The sequence below is a fragment of the Thalassophryne amazonica genome, chromosome 8 (genome assembly GCF_902500255.1).
Source record: "Thalassophryne amazonica chromosome 8, fThaAma1.1, whole genome shotgun sequence".
Taxonomy (NCBI): Eukaryota; Metazoa; Chordata; class Actinopteri; order Batrachoidiformes; family Batrachoididae; genus Thalassophryne; species Thalassophryne amazonica.
In genome coordinates this window covers 5,803,210-5,815,906 of record NC_047110.1, presented here as the reverse complement: position 1 = coordinate 5,815,906, position 12,697 = coordinate 5,803,210, and the positions used below count along the sequence as shown (strand labels likewise).

The 12,697-nt window shown below is 43.9% G+C and overlaps 1 protein-coding gene across 3 annotated transcripts in view; it reads right to left on the bottom strand.

Annotated features, from left to right (window-relative positions):
- Nucleotides 1-12,697, bottom strand: part of wwp2 (WW domain containing E3 ubiquitin protein ligase 2) — a 236,231-nt gene that overhangs the window by 24,619 nt on the left and 198,915 nt on the right. For all 3 annotated transcript variants that reach the window (XM_034175700.1, XM_034175703.1, XM_034175701.1), the window contains one exon: nt 11,688-11,759. In XM_034175700.1, the coding sequence (XP_034031591.1) occupies nt 11,688-11,759 (72 nt within the window). The remainder of the gene's footprint in view (nt 1-11,687; nt 11,760-12,697) is intronic.

Sequence of the window (12,697 nt, the reverse complement as noted above, 5' to 3'; positions counted from 1 at the left end):
CTTAAGGTACTCAGGACGGATTTCATCCACCCCAGGAGCCTTGCCACCGAGGAGCTTTCTAACCACCTCGGTGACTTCGGCCTGGGTAATGGATGAGTCCGCCTCCGAGTCCCCAGTCTCTGCTTCCTCTTCGGAAGACGTGACGATGGGATTGAGGAGATCCTCGAAGTACTCCTTCCACCACCCGACAACATCCCCAGTCAGGGTCAACAGCTCCCCACCCGCACCGTAAACAGTGCTGGTGGAGAGCTGCTTCTGCCTCCTGAGGCGTCGGACGGTTTGCCAGAATCTCTTCGAGGCCGACCGATAGTCCTCCTCCATAGCCTCCCCGAACTCCTCCCAGACCCGAGTTTTTGCCTCTGTGACCGCACAGGCTGCGGCACGCTTGGCCTGCCGGTACCTGTCAGCTGCCTCTGGGGTCCCACCTACCAACAAAGATAAGTAGGACTCCTTCTTCACCTTGACGGCATCCCGTACTTCCGGTGTCCACCACCGGGTTCGGGGATTGCCGCCACGACAGGCACCAGAGACCTTGCGACCACAGCTACGAGCAGCCGCATCGACAATGGAGGTGGAGAACATGGTCCACTCGGACTCCATGTCTCCAACCTCCCCCAGGATCTGGGAGAAGCTCTCCCGGAGGTGGGAGTTGAAGACCTCGCTGACAGAGGGTTCCGCCAGTCGTTCCCAGCAGACCCTCACGATACGTTTGGGCCTACCAGGTCTTACCGGCTTCCTCCCCTCCCAGCGGATCAGTCGACAGCTCTGCCCCTCTCTTCACTCAAGTGTCTGAGACACGTGGCCGAAGGTCAGATGATACGACTACAAAGTTGATCATCGACCTCCGGCTAAGGGTGTCAATCAATCAATCAATCAATTTTTTTATATAGCGCCAAATCACAACAAACAGTTGCCCCAAGGCGCTTTATATTGTAAGGCAAGGCCATACAATAATTATGTAAAACCCCAACGGTCAAAACGACCCCCTGTGAGCAAGCACTTGGCTACAGTGGGAAGCAAAAACTCCCTTTTAACAGGAAGAAACCTCCAGCAGAACCAGGCTCAGGGAGGGGCAGTCTTCTGCTGGGACTGGTTGGGGCTGAGGGAGAGAACCAGGAAAAAGACATGCTGTGGAGGGGAGCAGAGATCGATCACTAATGATTAAATGCAGAGTGGTGCATACAGAGCAAAAGGAGAAAGAAACAGTGCATCATGGGAACCCCCCAGCAGTCTACGTCTATAGCAGCATAACTAAGGGATGGTTTAGGGTCACCTGATCCAGCCCTAACTATAAGCTTTAGCAAAAAGAAAAGTTTTAAGCCTAATCTTAAAAGTAGAGAGGGTGTCTGTCTCCCTGATCTGAATTGGGAGCTGGTTCCACAGGAGAGGAGCCTGAAAGCTGAAGGCTCTGCCTCCCATTCTACTCTTACAAACCCTAGGAACTACAAGTAAGCCTGCAGTCTGAGAGCGAAGCGCTCTATTGGGGTGATATGGTACTACGAGGTCCCTAAGATAAGATGGGACCTGATTATTCAAAACCTTATAAGTAAGAAGAAGAATTTTAAATTCTATTCTAGAATTAACAGGAAGCCAATGAAGAGAGGCCAATATGGTGAGATATGCTCTCTCCTTCTAGTCCCCGTCAGTACTCTAGCTGCAGCATTTTGAATTAACTGAAGGCTTTTTAGGGAACTTTTAGGACAACCTGATAATAATGAATTACAATAGTCCAGCCTAGAGGAAATAAATGCATGAATTAGTTTTTCAGCATCACTCTGAGACAAGACCTTTCTGATTTTAGAGATATTGCGTAAATGCAAAAAAGCAGTCCTACATATTTGTTTAATATGCGCTTTGAATGACATATCCTGATCAAAAATGACTCCAAGATTTCTCACAGTATTACTAGAGGTCAGGGTAATGCCATCCAGAGTAAGGATCTGGTTAGACACCATGTTTCTAAGATTTGTGGGGCCAAGTACAATAACTTCAGTTTTATCTGAGTTTAAAAGCAGGAAATTAGAGGTCATCCATGTCTTTATGTCTGTAAGACAATCCTGCAGTTTAGCTAATTGGTGTGTGTCCTCTGGCTTCATGGATAGATAAAGCTGGGTATCATCTGCGTAACAATGAAAATTTAAGCAATACCGTCTAATAATACTGCCTAAGGGAAGCATGTATAAAGTGAATAAAATTGGTCCTAGCACAGAACCTTGTGGAACTCCATAATTAACCTTAGTCTGTGAAGAAGATTCCCATTTACATGAACAAATTGTAATCTATTAGACAAATATGATTCAAACCACCGCAGCGCAGTGCCTTTAATACCTATGGCATGCTCTAATCTCTGTAATAAAATTTTATGGTCAACAGTATCAAAAGCAGCACTGAGGTCTAACAGAACAAGCACAGAGATGAGTCCACTGTCCGAGGCCATAAGAAGATCATTTGTAACCTTCACTAATGCTGTTTCTGTACTATGATGAATTCTAAAACCTGACTGAAACTCTTCAAATAGACCATTCCTCTGCAGATGATCAGTTAGCTGTTTTACAACTACCCTTTCAAGAATTTTTGAGAGAAAAGGAAGGTTGGAGATTGGCCTATAATTAGCTAAGATAGCTGGGTCAAGTGATGGCTTTTTAAGTAATGGTTTAATTACTGCCACCTTAAAAGCCTGTGGTACATAGCCAACTAACAAAGACAGATTGATCATATTTAAGATCGAAGCATTAAATAATGGTAGGGCTTCCTTGAGCAGCCTGGTAGGAATGGGGTCTAATAAACATGTTGATGGTTTGGATGAAGTAACTAATGAAAATAACTCAGACAGAACAATCGGAGAGAAAGAGTCTAACCAAATACCGGCATCACTGAAAGCAGCCAAAGATAACGATACGTCTTTGGGATGGTTATGAGTAATTTTTTCTCTAATAGTTAAAATTTTGTTAGCAAAGAAAGTCATGAAGTCATTACTAGTTAAAGTTAATGGAATACTCAGCTCAATAGAGCTCTGACTCTTTGTCAGCCTGGCTACAGTGCTGAAAAGAAACCTGGGGTTGTTCTTATTTTCTTCAATTAGTGATGAGTAGAAAGATGTCCTAGCTTTACGGAGGGCTTTTTTTTATAGAGCAACAGACTCTTTTTCCAGGCTAAGTGAAGATCTTCTAAATTAGTGAGACACCATTTCCTCTCCAACTTACGGGTTATCTGCTTTAAGCTACGAGTTTGTGAGTTATACCACGGAGTCAGACACTTCTGATTTAAAGCTCTCTTTTTCAGAGGAGCTACAGCATCCAAAGTTGTCTTCAATGAGGATGTAAAACTATTGACGAGATACTCTATCTCCCTTACAGAGTTTAGGTAGCTACTCTGCACTGTGTTGGTATATGGCATTAGAGAACATAAAGAAGGAATCATATCCTTAAACCTAGTTACAGCGCTTTCTGAAAGACGTCTAGTGTAATGAAACTTATTCCCCACTGCTGGGTAGTCCATCAGAGTAAATGTAAATGTTATTAAGAAATGATCAGACAGAAGGGAGTTTTCAGGGAATACTGTTAAGTCTTCTATTTCCATACCATAAGTCAGAACAAGATCTAAGATATGATTAAAGTGGTGGGTGGACTCATTTACTTTTTGAGCAAAGCCAATAGAGTCTAATAATAGATTAAATGCAGTGTTGAGGCTGTCATTCTCAGCATCTGTGTGGATGTTAAAATCGCCCACTATAATTATCTCATCTGAGCTAAGCACTAAGTCAGACAAAAGGTCTGAAAATTCACAGAGAAACTCACAGTAAAGACCAGGTGGACGATAGATAATAACAAATAAAACTGGTTTTTGGGACTTCCAATTTGGATGGACAAGACTAAGAGACAAGCTTTCAAATGAATTAAAGCTCTGTCTGGGTTTTTGATTAATTAATAAGCTGGAATGGAAGATTGCTGCTAATCCTCCGCCCCGGCCCGTGCTACGAGCATTCTGACAGTTAGTGTGACTCGGGGGTGTTGACTCATTTAAACTAACATATTCATCCTGCTGTAACCAGGTTTCTGTTAGGCAGAATAAATCAATATGTTGATCAATTATTATATCATTTACCAACAGGGACTTAGAAGACAGAGACCTAATGTTTAATAGACCACATTTAACTGTTTTAGTCTGTGGTGCAGTTGAAGGTGCTATATTATTTTTTCTTTTTGAATTTTTATGCTTAAATAGATTTTTGCTGGTTATTGGTGGTCTGGGAGCAGGCACCGTCTCTACGGGGATGGGGTAATGAGGGGATGGCAGGGGGAGAGAAGCTGCAGAGAGGTGTGTAAGCCAGATTTCTAGAAATGAGAGCTGCTCCATCCAAAGTGGGATGGATGCCGTCTCTCCTAACAAGACCAGGTTTTCCCCAGAAGCTTTGCCAATTATCTATGAAGCCCACCTCATTTTTTGGACACCACTCAGACAGCCAGCAATTCAAGGAGAACATGCGGCTAAACATGTCACTCCCGGTCCGATTGGGGCGGGGCCCAGAGAAAACTACAGAGTCCGACATTGTTTTTGCAAAGTTACACACCGATTTAATGTTAATTTTAGTGACCTCCGATTGGCGTAACCGGGTGTCATTACTGCCGACGTGAATTACAATCTTACCAAATTTACGCTTAGCCTTAGCCAGCAGTTTCAAATTTCCTTCAATGTCGCCTGCTCTGGCCCCCGAAAGACAATTGACTATGGTTGTTGGTGTCGCTAACTTCACATTTCTCAAAACAGAGTCGCCAATAACCAGAGTTTGAGCCTCGGTGGGTGTGTCGCCGAGTGAGGAAAAACAGTTAGAAATGTGAACGGGTTGGCGGTGTACACGGGGCTTCTGTTTAGGGCTACGCTTCCTCCTCACAGTCACCCAGTCGGCCTGCTTTCCCGACTGCTCGGGATCTGCCAGGGGGGAACTAATGGCGGCTAAGCTACCTTGGTCCGCACCGACTACAGGGGCCTGGCTAGCTGTAGAATTTTCCACGGTGCGGAGCCGAGTCTCCAATTCGCCCAGCCTGGCCTCCAAAGCTACGAATAAGCTACACTTATTACAAGTACCGTTACTACTAAAGGAGGCCGAGGAATAACTAAACATTTCACACCCAGAGCAGAAAAGTGCGGGAGAGACAGGAGAAGCTGCCATGCTAAATCGGCTAAGAGCTAGTAGCTACGCTAACCTAGCGGATTCCTAAAAACACGCAAAGTGAATAATGTGTAAATAATTTAGAGGTGATTCAGCAGAAGGAGTGCTTTAGTTAAGGCACGTAAAGATTACACTGGGAAACAAATTGTAATCTAGATAACTAGATCAATCTAACTGCGCAGATTAAACAGCTAACAGATACAGAAAAACAAGGGTGTCCTTGTGCTCGAACATGGTGTTCGTGATGGACAAACTGTGACTAGCACAGAAGTCCAACAACTGAACACCACTCCGGTTCAGATCGGGGAGGCCGTGCTTCCCGATCACCCCCCTCCAGGTCTCACTGTGGCCGCCCACGTGGGTGCTGAAATCCCCCAGGAGAACAATGGAGTCCCCAGTCGGAGCGCTATCTAGTACCCCTCCCAGGGACTCCAGGAAGGTTGGGTACTCTGCACTGATGCTCGGCCCGTAGTCCGAGACAACGGTGAGAGACCTGTCCCCAACCCGAAGGCATAGGGACGCGACCCTCTCGTTCACCGGAGTGAACTCCAAAACTTGGCGACTGAGGTGGGGAGGAATAAGCAATGCGACCCCAGCTCTCCGCCTCTCCCCGTGGGCGACGCCAGAAAAATGAAACATCCAGCCCCTCTCCAGGAGTTGGGTACCAGAGCCCAAGCTGTGCGTGGAGGTGAGTCCGACTATCTCTAGTCAGTATCTCTCAACCTCCCGCACAAGCTCAGGCTCCTTCCCCCCTAGCGAGGTGACATTCCACGTCCCAACAGCCAGGGGCCGTCACCTAGGACCTGTTTGCCTTGGGAGACCCTACAGGGAGCACAAAGCCCCCGACAACATAGCTCCTAGGATCATCCGGGTACGCAAACTCCCCCACCACGACATGTCACATGTCATAGAATCCAATGGAAGCTGACCTTGTTTGACCTTTACTTTGGAGACCAAGCATTCAACACAAAACTATTCCATTTATTTCACTATTCCTATTTGCTCAACCAATAATTTGCATCATTCCTTTTAACAAAATTGGAGAAACTTTAACTTTTAACTCCTGTACAAACAGAAATGGACTTTTGTCACCATTCTTGCTGTTTTTACCTCATAACTCCATAGCTTTCAGTCACAGATAGTCCAAACTATAGCTTTTTGGAATGTTTATGATCAGGCAAATAATGTGATAGTTTTCAATATGACTGGAGCATCTTTTAATTTTGACCCCTGTGTAATTCTTCAATTGACCCCTACCTGACCACAGACTGAAAATTCAAGTGACCAATCGTTTTTTCAAAAGAGGAATGTCTCATATCCCCATCACACATACGCCGATTGAGGCTGACAGAACGCACATCTGACGGTGGTCTATATGCAGTTTTGCGTCATCTGATCGCCGTCTACATATTCTGACGGCATCAAAACAGCATCTGAAACAATCTGATCGCGGTTGACTGAGCTCTGAGATCGATCGGTCACGGCAAAGCCTGCTGGCATGTTGTGGGATGTCCACCACCACTGGACCCCGGCCAGAGAGGACAAAGGAAATGTTGATATGTAATAACATGTATGTGGCACGCATTCATCATATACAGTGAATGTCAACAGAGCACAATCAAATGGAAAGTACTGTGTGCTGCTGCACCACTCCGTCTCATGAGCAATAATGTGTCATAGTCCACGTCAGGCACAGAGCTGAACGGATCTCACCGCTGTAATATGCATATTATTACCTGCTCACCATCTAAACTCTGTAGGAGGTGTGACATGGAACTGTATCCCAGGCCGTAACGTTATTACACATGAAACTCACCTCCAGCACGGAAAAACAATCTTTTTACAGGAGAGAGTGCACAGGAACCAAACTCCCAGCTTGTGGTGAAAAGCGTCTCACCCGGCTGCTGTGTGCTGAAATAACCAGGCAAAAATTAAATCCCATGTGATAATCCAAGCAACATCACGGTGTACAGAGTTGTGCTGTGCTCCTGAAGTGAGCAAAAAAGAAAAAAGAAATTAAAGTTCGCTGGATAGGCTGCGTCTGAAACATGGTGTGACTGCTTGGGCCACTGCCAGCAAACGTTCAGCCAAGGTGTCCAGTCGCACGTGCACCACGCACACATGCGCGCTGTGTACTCGCACATACTTGCTTAAATTTTCATTGTTACGCAGATGATACCCAGCTTTATCTATCCATGAAGCCAGAGGACACACACCAATTAGCTAAACTGCAGGATTGTCTTACAGACATAAAGACATGGATGACCTCTAATTTCCTGCTTTTAAACTCAGATAAAACTGAAGTTATTGTACTTGGCCCCACAAATCTTAGAAACATGGTGTCTAACCAGATCCTTACTCTGGATGGCATTACCCTGACCTCTAGTAATACTGTGAGAAATCTTGGAGTCATTTTTGATCAGGATATGTCATTCAAAGCGCATATTAAACAAATATGTAGGACTGCCTTTTTGCATTTACGCAATATCTCTAAAATCAGAAAGGTCTTGTCTCAGAGTGATGCTGAAAAACTAATTCATGCATTTATTTCCTCTAGGCTGGACTATTGTAATTCATTATTATCAGGTTGTCCTAAAAGTTCCCTAAAAAGCCTTCAGTTAATTCAAAATGCTGCAGCTAGAGTACTGACGGGGACTAGAAGGAGAGAGCATATCTCACCCATATTGGCCTCTCTTCATTGGCTTCCTGTTAATTCTAGAATAGAATTTAAAATTCTTCTTCTTACTTATAAGGTTTTGAATAATCAGGTCCCATCTTATCTTAGGGACCTCGTAGTACCATATCACCCCAATAGAGCGCTTCGCTCTCAGACTGCAGGCTTACTTGTAGTTCCTAGGGTTTGTAAGAGTAGAATGGGAGGCAGAGCCTTCAGCTTTCAGGCTCCTCTCCTGTGGAACCAGCTCCCAATTCAGATCAGGGAGACAGACACCCTCTCTACTTTTAAGATTAGGCTTAAAACTTTCCTTTTTGCTAAAGCTTATAGTTAGGGCTGGATCAGGTGACCCTGAACCATCCCTTAGTTATGCTGCTATAGACGTAGACTGCTGGGGGGTTCCCATGATGCACTGTTTCTTTCTCTTTTTGCTCTGTATGCACCACTCTGCATTTAATCATTAGTGATCGATCTCTGCTCCCCTCCACAGCATGTCTTTTTCCTGGTTCTCTCCCTCAGCCCCAACCAGTCCCAGCAGAAGACTGCCCCTCCCTGAGCCTGGTTCTGCTGGAGGTTTCTTCCTGTTAAAAGGGAGTTTTTCCTTCCCACTGTAGCCAAGTGCTTGCTCACAGGGGGTCGTTTTGACCGTTGGGGTTTTACATAATTATTGTATGGCCTTGCCTTACAATATAAAGCGCCTTGGGGCAACTGTTTGTTGTGATTTGGCGCTATATAAAAAAATTGATTGATTGATTGATTGATTGATGTGTATGTGTGAAACACAGCGCTGCCTCCCATTCCGGTCCCGTGTTTGCCATTCAGATGTTTGGACATCAGCCAGTCTTCAGCACCTTTTATGGCTGTCTGACAGCAGTCTGTGTTGTCTAACTGTTGTCTACATGCGCTTTGGATGCCGTCGTGCAGGTGTGGACCAGGTAGTCTGGATGCTTGCTGACACTGCTGACCACGCCTCTTTCCCTCCTGACTGTGTCCGATTATGGAACTATTTGCTGTTTCGGCCTGGTTCCTGCACATTCTTGCTATGCGTGATGGGGCTTAAGGAGTATTTTTGCCGAATTTGGTGCTTGCATCACTATTTGAAGGATTATATACAATTATAGACTTTTGATTTCGGTGTACCCGTGATTATGCGGACCTTGGCCTCAGTGAACCCCATCCTGACCAGTACACCGAAATCAAAAGTCTATAACTGCTTTATTATATGGTAAACAAGAAAACTGGGAGTTTGTCAAACATACTAAAACTGAAAAATCAATGTCAAGTTTCAACTCTTTATTATTACCGTCATACTGCACCAACTGACATCCCCTCAATTGACTGGAGATGCCTGCTAAGTCCGTGACGAAGACTCATCAGGCTTGTTTTCTTATAAAGTTCGCCATTCGCCTGTCTAGCTTCCGCGTAAAATCGACCGAGTACTCCGTCAAGCATCCGTCTGTCATAAGTTTCAAATTTGGGCACATGTCCCTTTTCAGTGACGTACTTGTGAAACAGGTTGGCTGCTGACTGTGTATTTCTGCGGGTGTTCTTCACATCTTTTTCGTGTAAAATTTGTTTTAAGTCAGCGTCGCTAACAGACGCAAACCTGTCTTCTGCCATCTTGTCAACAAACTGACAGCCAAAGTAGGCGTTGTATCGCGTTATCTGATTGGTCATTATCGATAGAAGGCGTTGCTCGATTAGCTAGCACTACGGTGCACACGAGGTGTACTCAGCTCCACCAGCGGTCAACTCGACATGTGGTAAAGCTCAGAAAGTGGGGAATGGGCCAATCAGAAGTTGGCAAAATCACGTACCATATAATAATTTCAGTTATCTGCTGTAATAACTGCGATAAGACTTTGCTGACGAGAAGCCTGTCACTGAAGTGACAGCTCCTGGGCCGTCAGCTCCCAGCTACAGCACACTGCTGAAGGCCTGACATAGTCACGTCTTTGGCATGCTTCTTTCAATCCAGTCACAGTATTTTAGGCTTGCAGAATATGTTCTCTAACTGAGAACCAGCCCCCCCACGCCAAATCGCACACTCATTTTTCTCAGTGAGTCACGTGAATTTGGCAGAGTCTGCAAATTAGTGGCTCCCAAAAATTAAGTTTTCAAAATGTTCACATTTTACAGAATGTAGTTATTAATGATTTATTTTATTCATCTGTGATTAATCAAAATGTGTTTTTTTTTCTGTTTTTTATTGGTATGCCTGCCAAACCTGCAGTGTTCATACTGTAGTATCCCTGCTGTCTGTGCATCTCTAATACAGGCACAAAGAATGGATTCAGAGTCCATTTACAGCAAATAAAATGTGTTTGTTTTATGCTGACCGACTGAATTTTATTTTGTGCTTACAGTCACAAACACACACAAACCTCTCATTTACATACTGCTGCCACCCACTGAACTGTGCACAATTATTCTGAGTAAATCTCAAACAAAACGTTCAACAGAGAAAGGTGCAAAAGTTTAGAATGCCCACGCTTTCTGGGATCGTAGTAAACCAGACTCTAAGTGTGAAATTATTCTGAACTTTCCTTTTTTATCATCATTCTTTAGATTTTTTAAACACAAGGGAGGGTTTTTGTTAAAGGATTCAGTATGGGATTAATGGGAAAAAAGAAGCAAACTTACAAATATTTGGAATCTTTCTTCTCTCTGAACATGGTTTTTGTTTTTTTTTTCCTCACGGTAACATCGTTCCTGAATCACGTATCATCACTGTTAGCTGATTTCCATGACTATTCATAACATAATGATTTATGAGGAGTTGCACCTTTTAATACTTGTTTTTTTTAGCCTACCTTTAAAATTCTAAAATTTTCAAATCATGCGAATAGGAAACAAAACTATGAAAAAAATAATATTGGCTTTCTTTTGGTTTATCCCTTTTTGACTTGTGGTCACCACAGCTGATCGTTGATGAATCTGCATGCTGATTTTCCACAGGTTTGATACCTGATGCGTGGCACAACTCCAGATGAACAAGACAAATGGGCACAGGCGGTCTCGAACCAGCGAAACAACAACAACAACAACAACAACTCTGTGACTGTTATTTATTGTTCATGAAATACTTTGTGTTCCAGAAGATGTTTGCACATTTAGTAAACCCACAGTCAGCTTTTACTCATCTTTTAATGACTGCTGTGTTGGAAGTCAGAACCAGAAATCAACATCAAGTGATATTCAATTCAATTCAATTTATTTAGTTTATGTAGCGCCAAATCACAACAAAGCTGCCTCAAGGCGACTCACGCAACTACAATCTAACCGTACCAACCCCCGGAGCAAGAACGCAGGCGACAGTGTGACATCATCGCTATTAACAATATCATTAATAATCTGCACAATTCCAGCAGCGTTCTGTCATAACTTCACAGCAACATTCCTTATGTCTGGTAAAACATTCTCGCTGGTTGGTGAAGTATTTTAGTGCACAAGATTACACGTCACAGAAAGTAAATGATTATGAAGTAACAAAGCTGACTTAAAACAAATAATTCTTTGTTGGTGTACTGACCCATCCAACACTAAGACAGTTTGAGAAAAACCTGTAAAAACCTGTTCAGACCCCATTTTCTTATTCAAACCAGCACTAAAACCACATCAGATTTTGCACAACCTCGACATGTTGTTGACTTCCTGTCATGTGACCAGGGCAGCTCAGGTCATTATTTCTACATTTCACTCACATATTAAACAAACTGCATATGATTATGTGTCTACGGCTGTAACATGACTATTTCAAATCACTATCGCCAATCTGCTACGGCAAAAAACAAATAAAGAAAAAGTGTAATAGTTCTACCTTGTGTATGATGTGTGTCTGACCTGCTGGAACGAGTCCTCAAACAGCGTCTGTCTGGACACAGAGATCTTCACGTGACTCGGCAAGGCGTTGGACTGAAGAGACACCAATACCACAAAAACACATCAGCCAACAAAGAACAAGCACCAAACTACTACTAGTGCATTTGTGCTTCTGCTCACATCGAGCAGCTGATGTGAAGGAGGACTATTTTGCTGTGATTTACAGTGCATCCACAAACTATTCATGTCACTTTTCCACATTTTGTTATATTACAGCCTTATTGCAAAATGGATGAAATTAATATTTTTCCTCAAAATTTTTACACACAACACCCCATAACAATAATGTGATTTTTAAAAAATTAAGAAATCACATGTACATAAGTCAGGTGCCTCCTGTTTCCACTGATCATCCTTGAGATGTTTCTACAGCTTAATTGGAGTCCATCTGGGGTAAATTCAGTTGATTGGACATGATTTGGAAAGACACACACCTGTCTTCATATAAGGTCCCACAGTTGACAGTCAGCGCTCAAACAAAGCATGAAGTCAAAGGAATTGTCTGTAGACCTCTGAGACAGGACTGTCTGGAGGCACAAATCTGGGGAAGGGAACAGAAACATTTCTGCTGCTTTGAAGGTCCCAGTGAGCACAGTGGTCTCCATCATCTGTAAATGGAAGACGTGTGAATCCACCAGGACTCTTCCTAGAGCTGTCCCCCCAACCCCCCCACCCCCGGCTTAATTGAGCAATTGGGGGAGAAGGGCCTTAGTCAGGGAGGTGACCAAGAATCTGATGGTCACTCTGTCAGAGCTCCAGCATTCCTCTGTGGAGAGAGGAGAACCTTCCAGAAGGACAACCATCTCTGCACCAATCAGGCCTGTATGGTAGAGTGGACAGATGGAAGCCACTCCTTAGTAAAAGGCACATGGCAGCCCACCTGGAGTTTGACAAAAGGCACCTAAAGGACTCCCAGACCACAAGAAACAAAATTCTGTGGGCTGATAAGACAAAGATTGACTCTTTGCCAG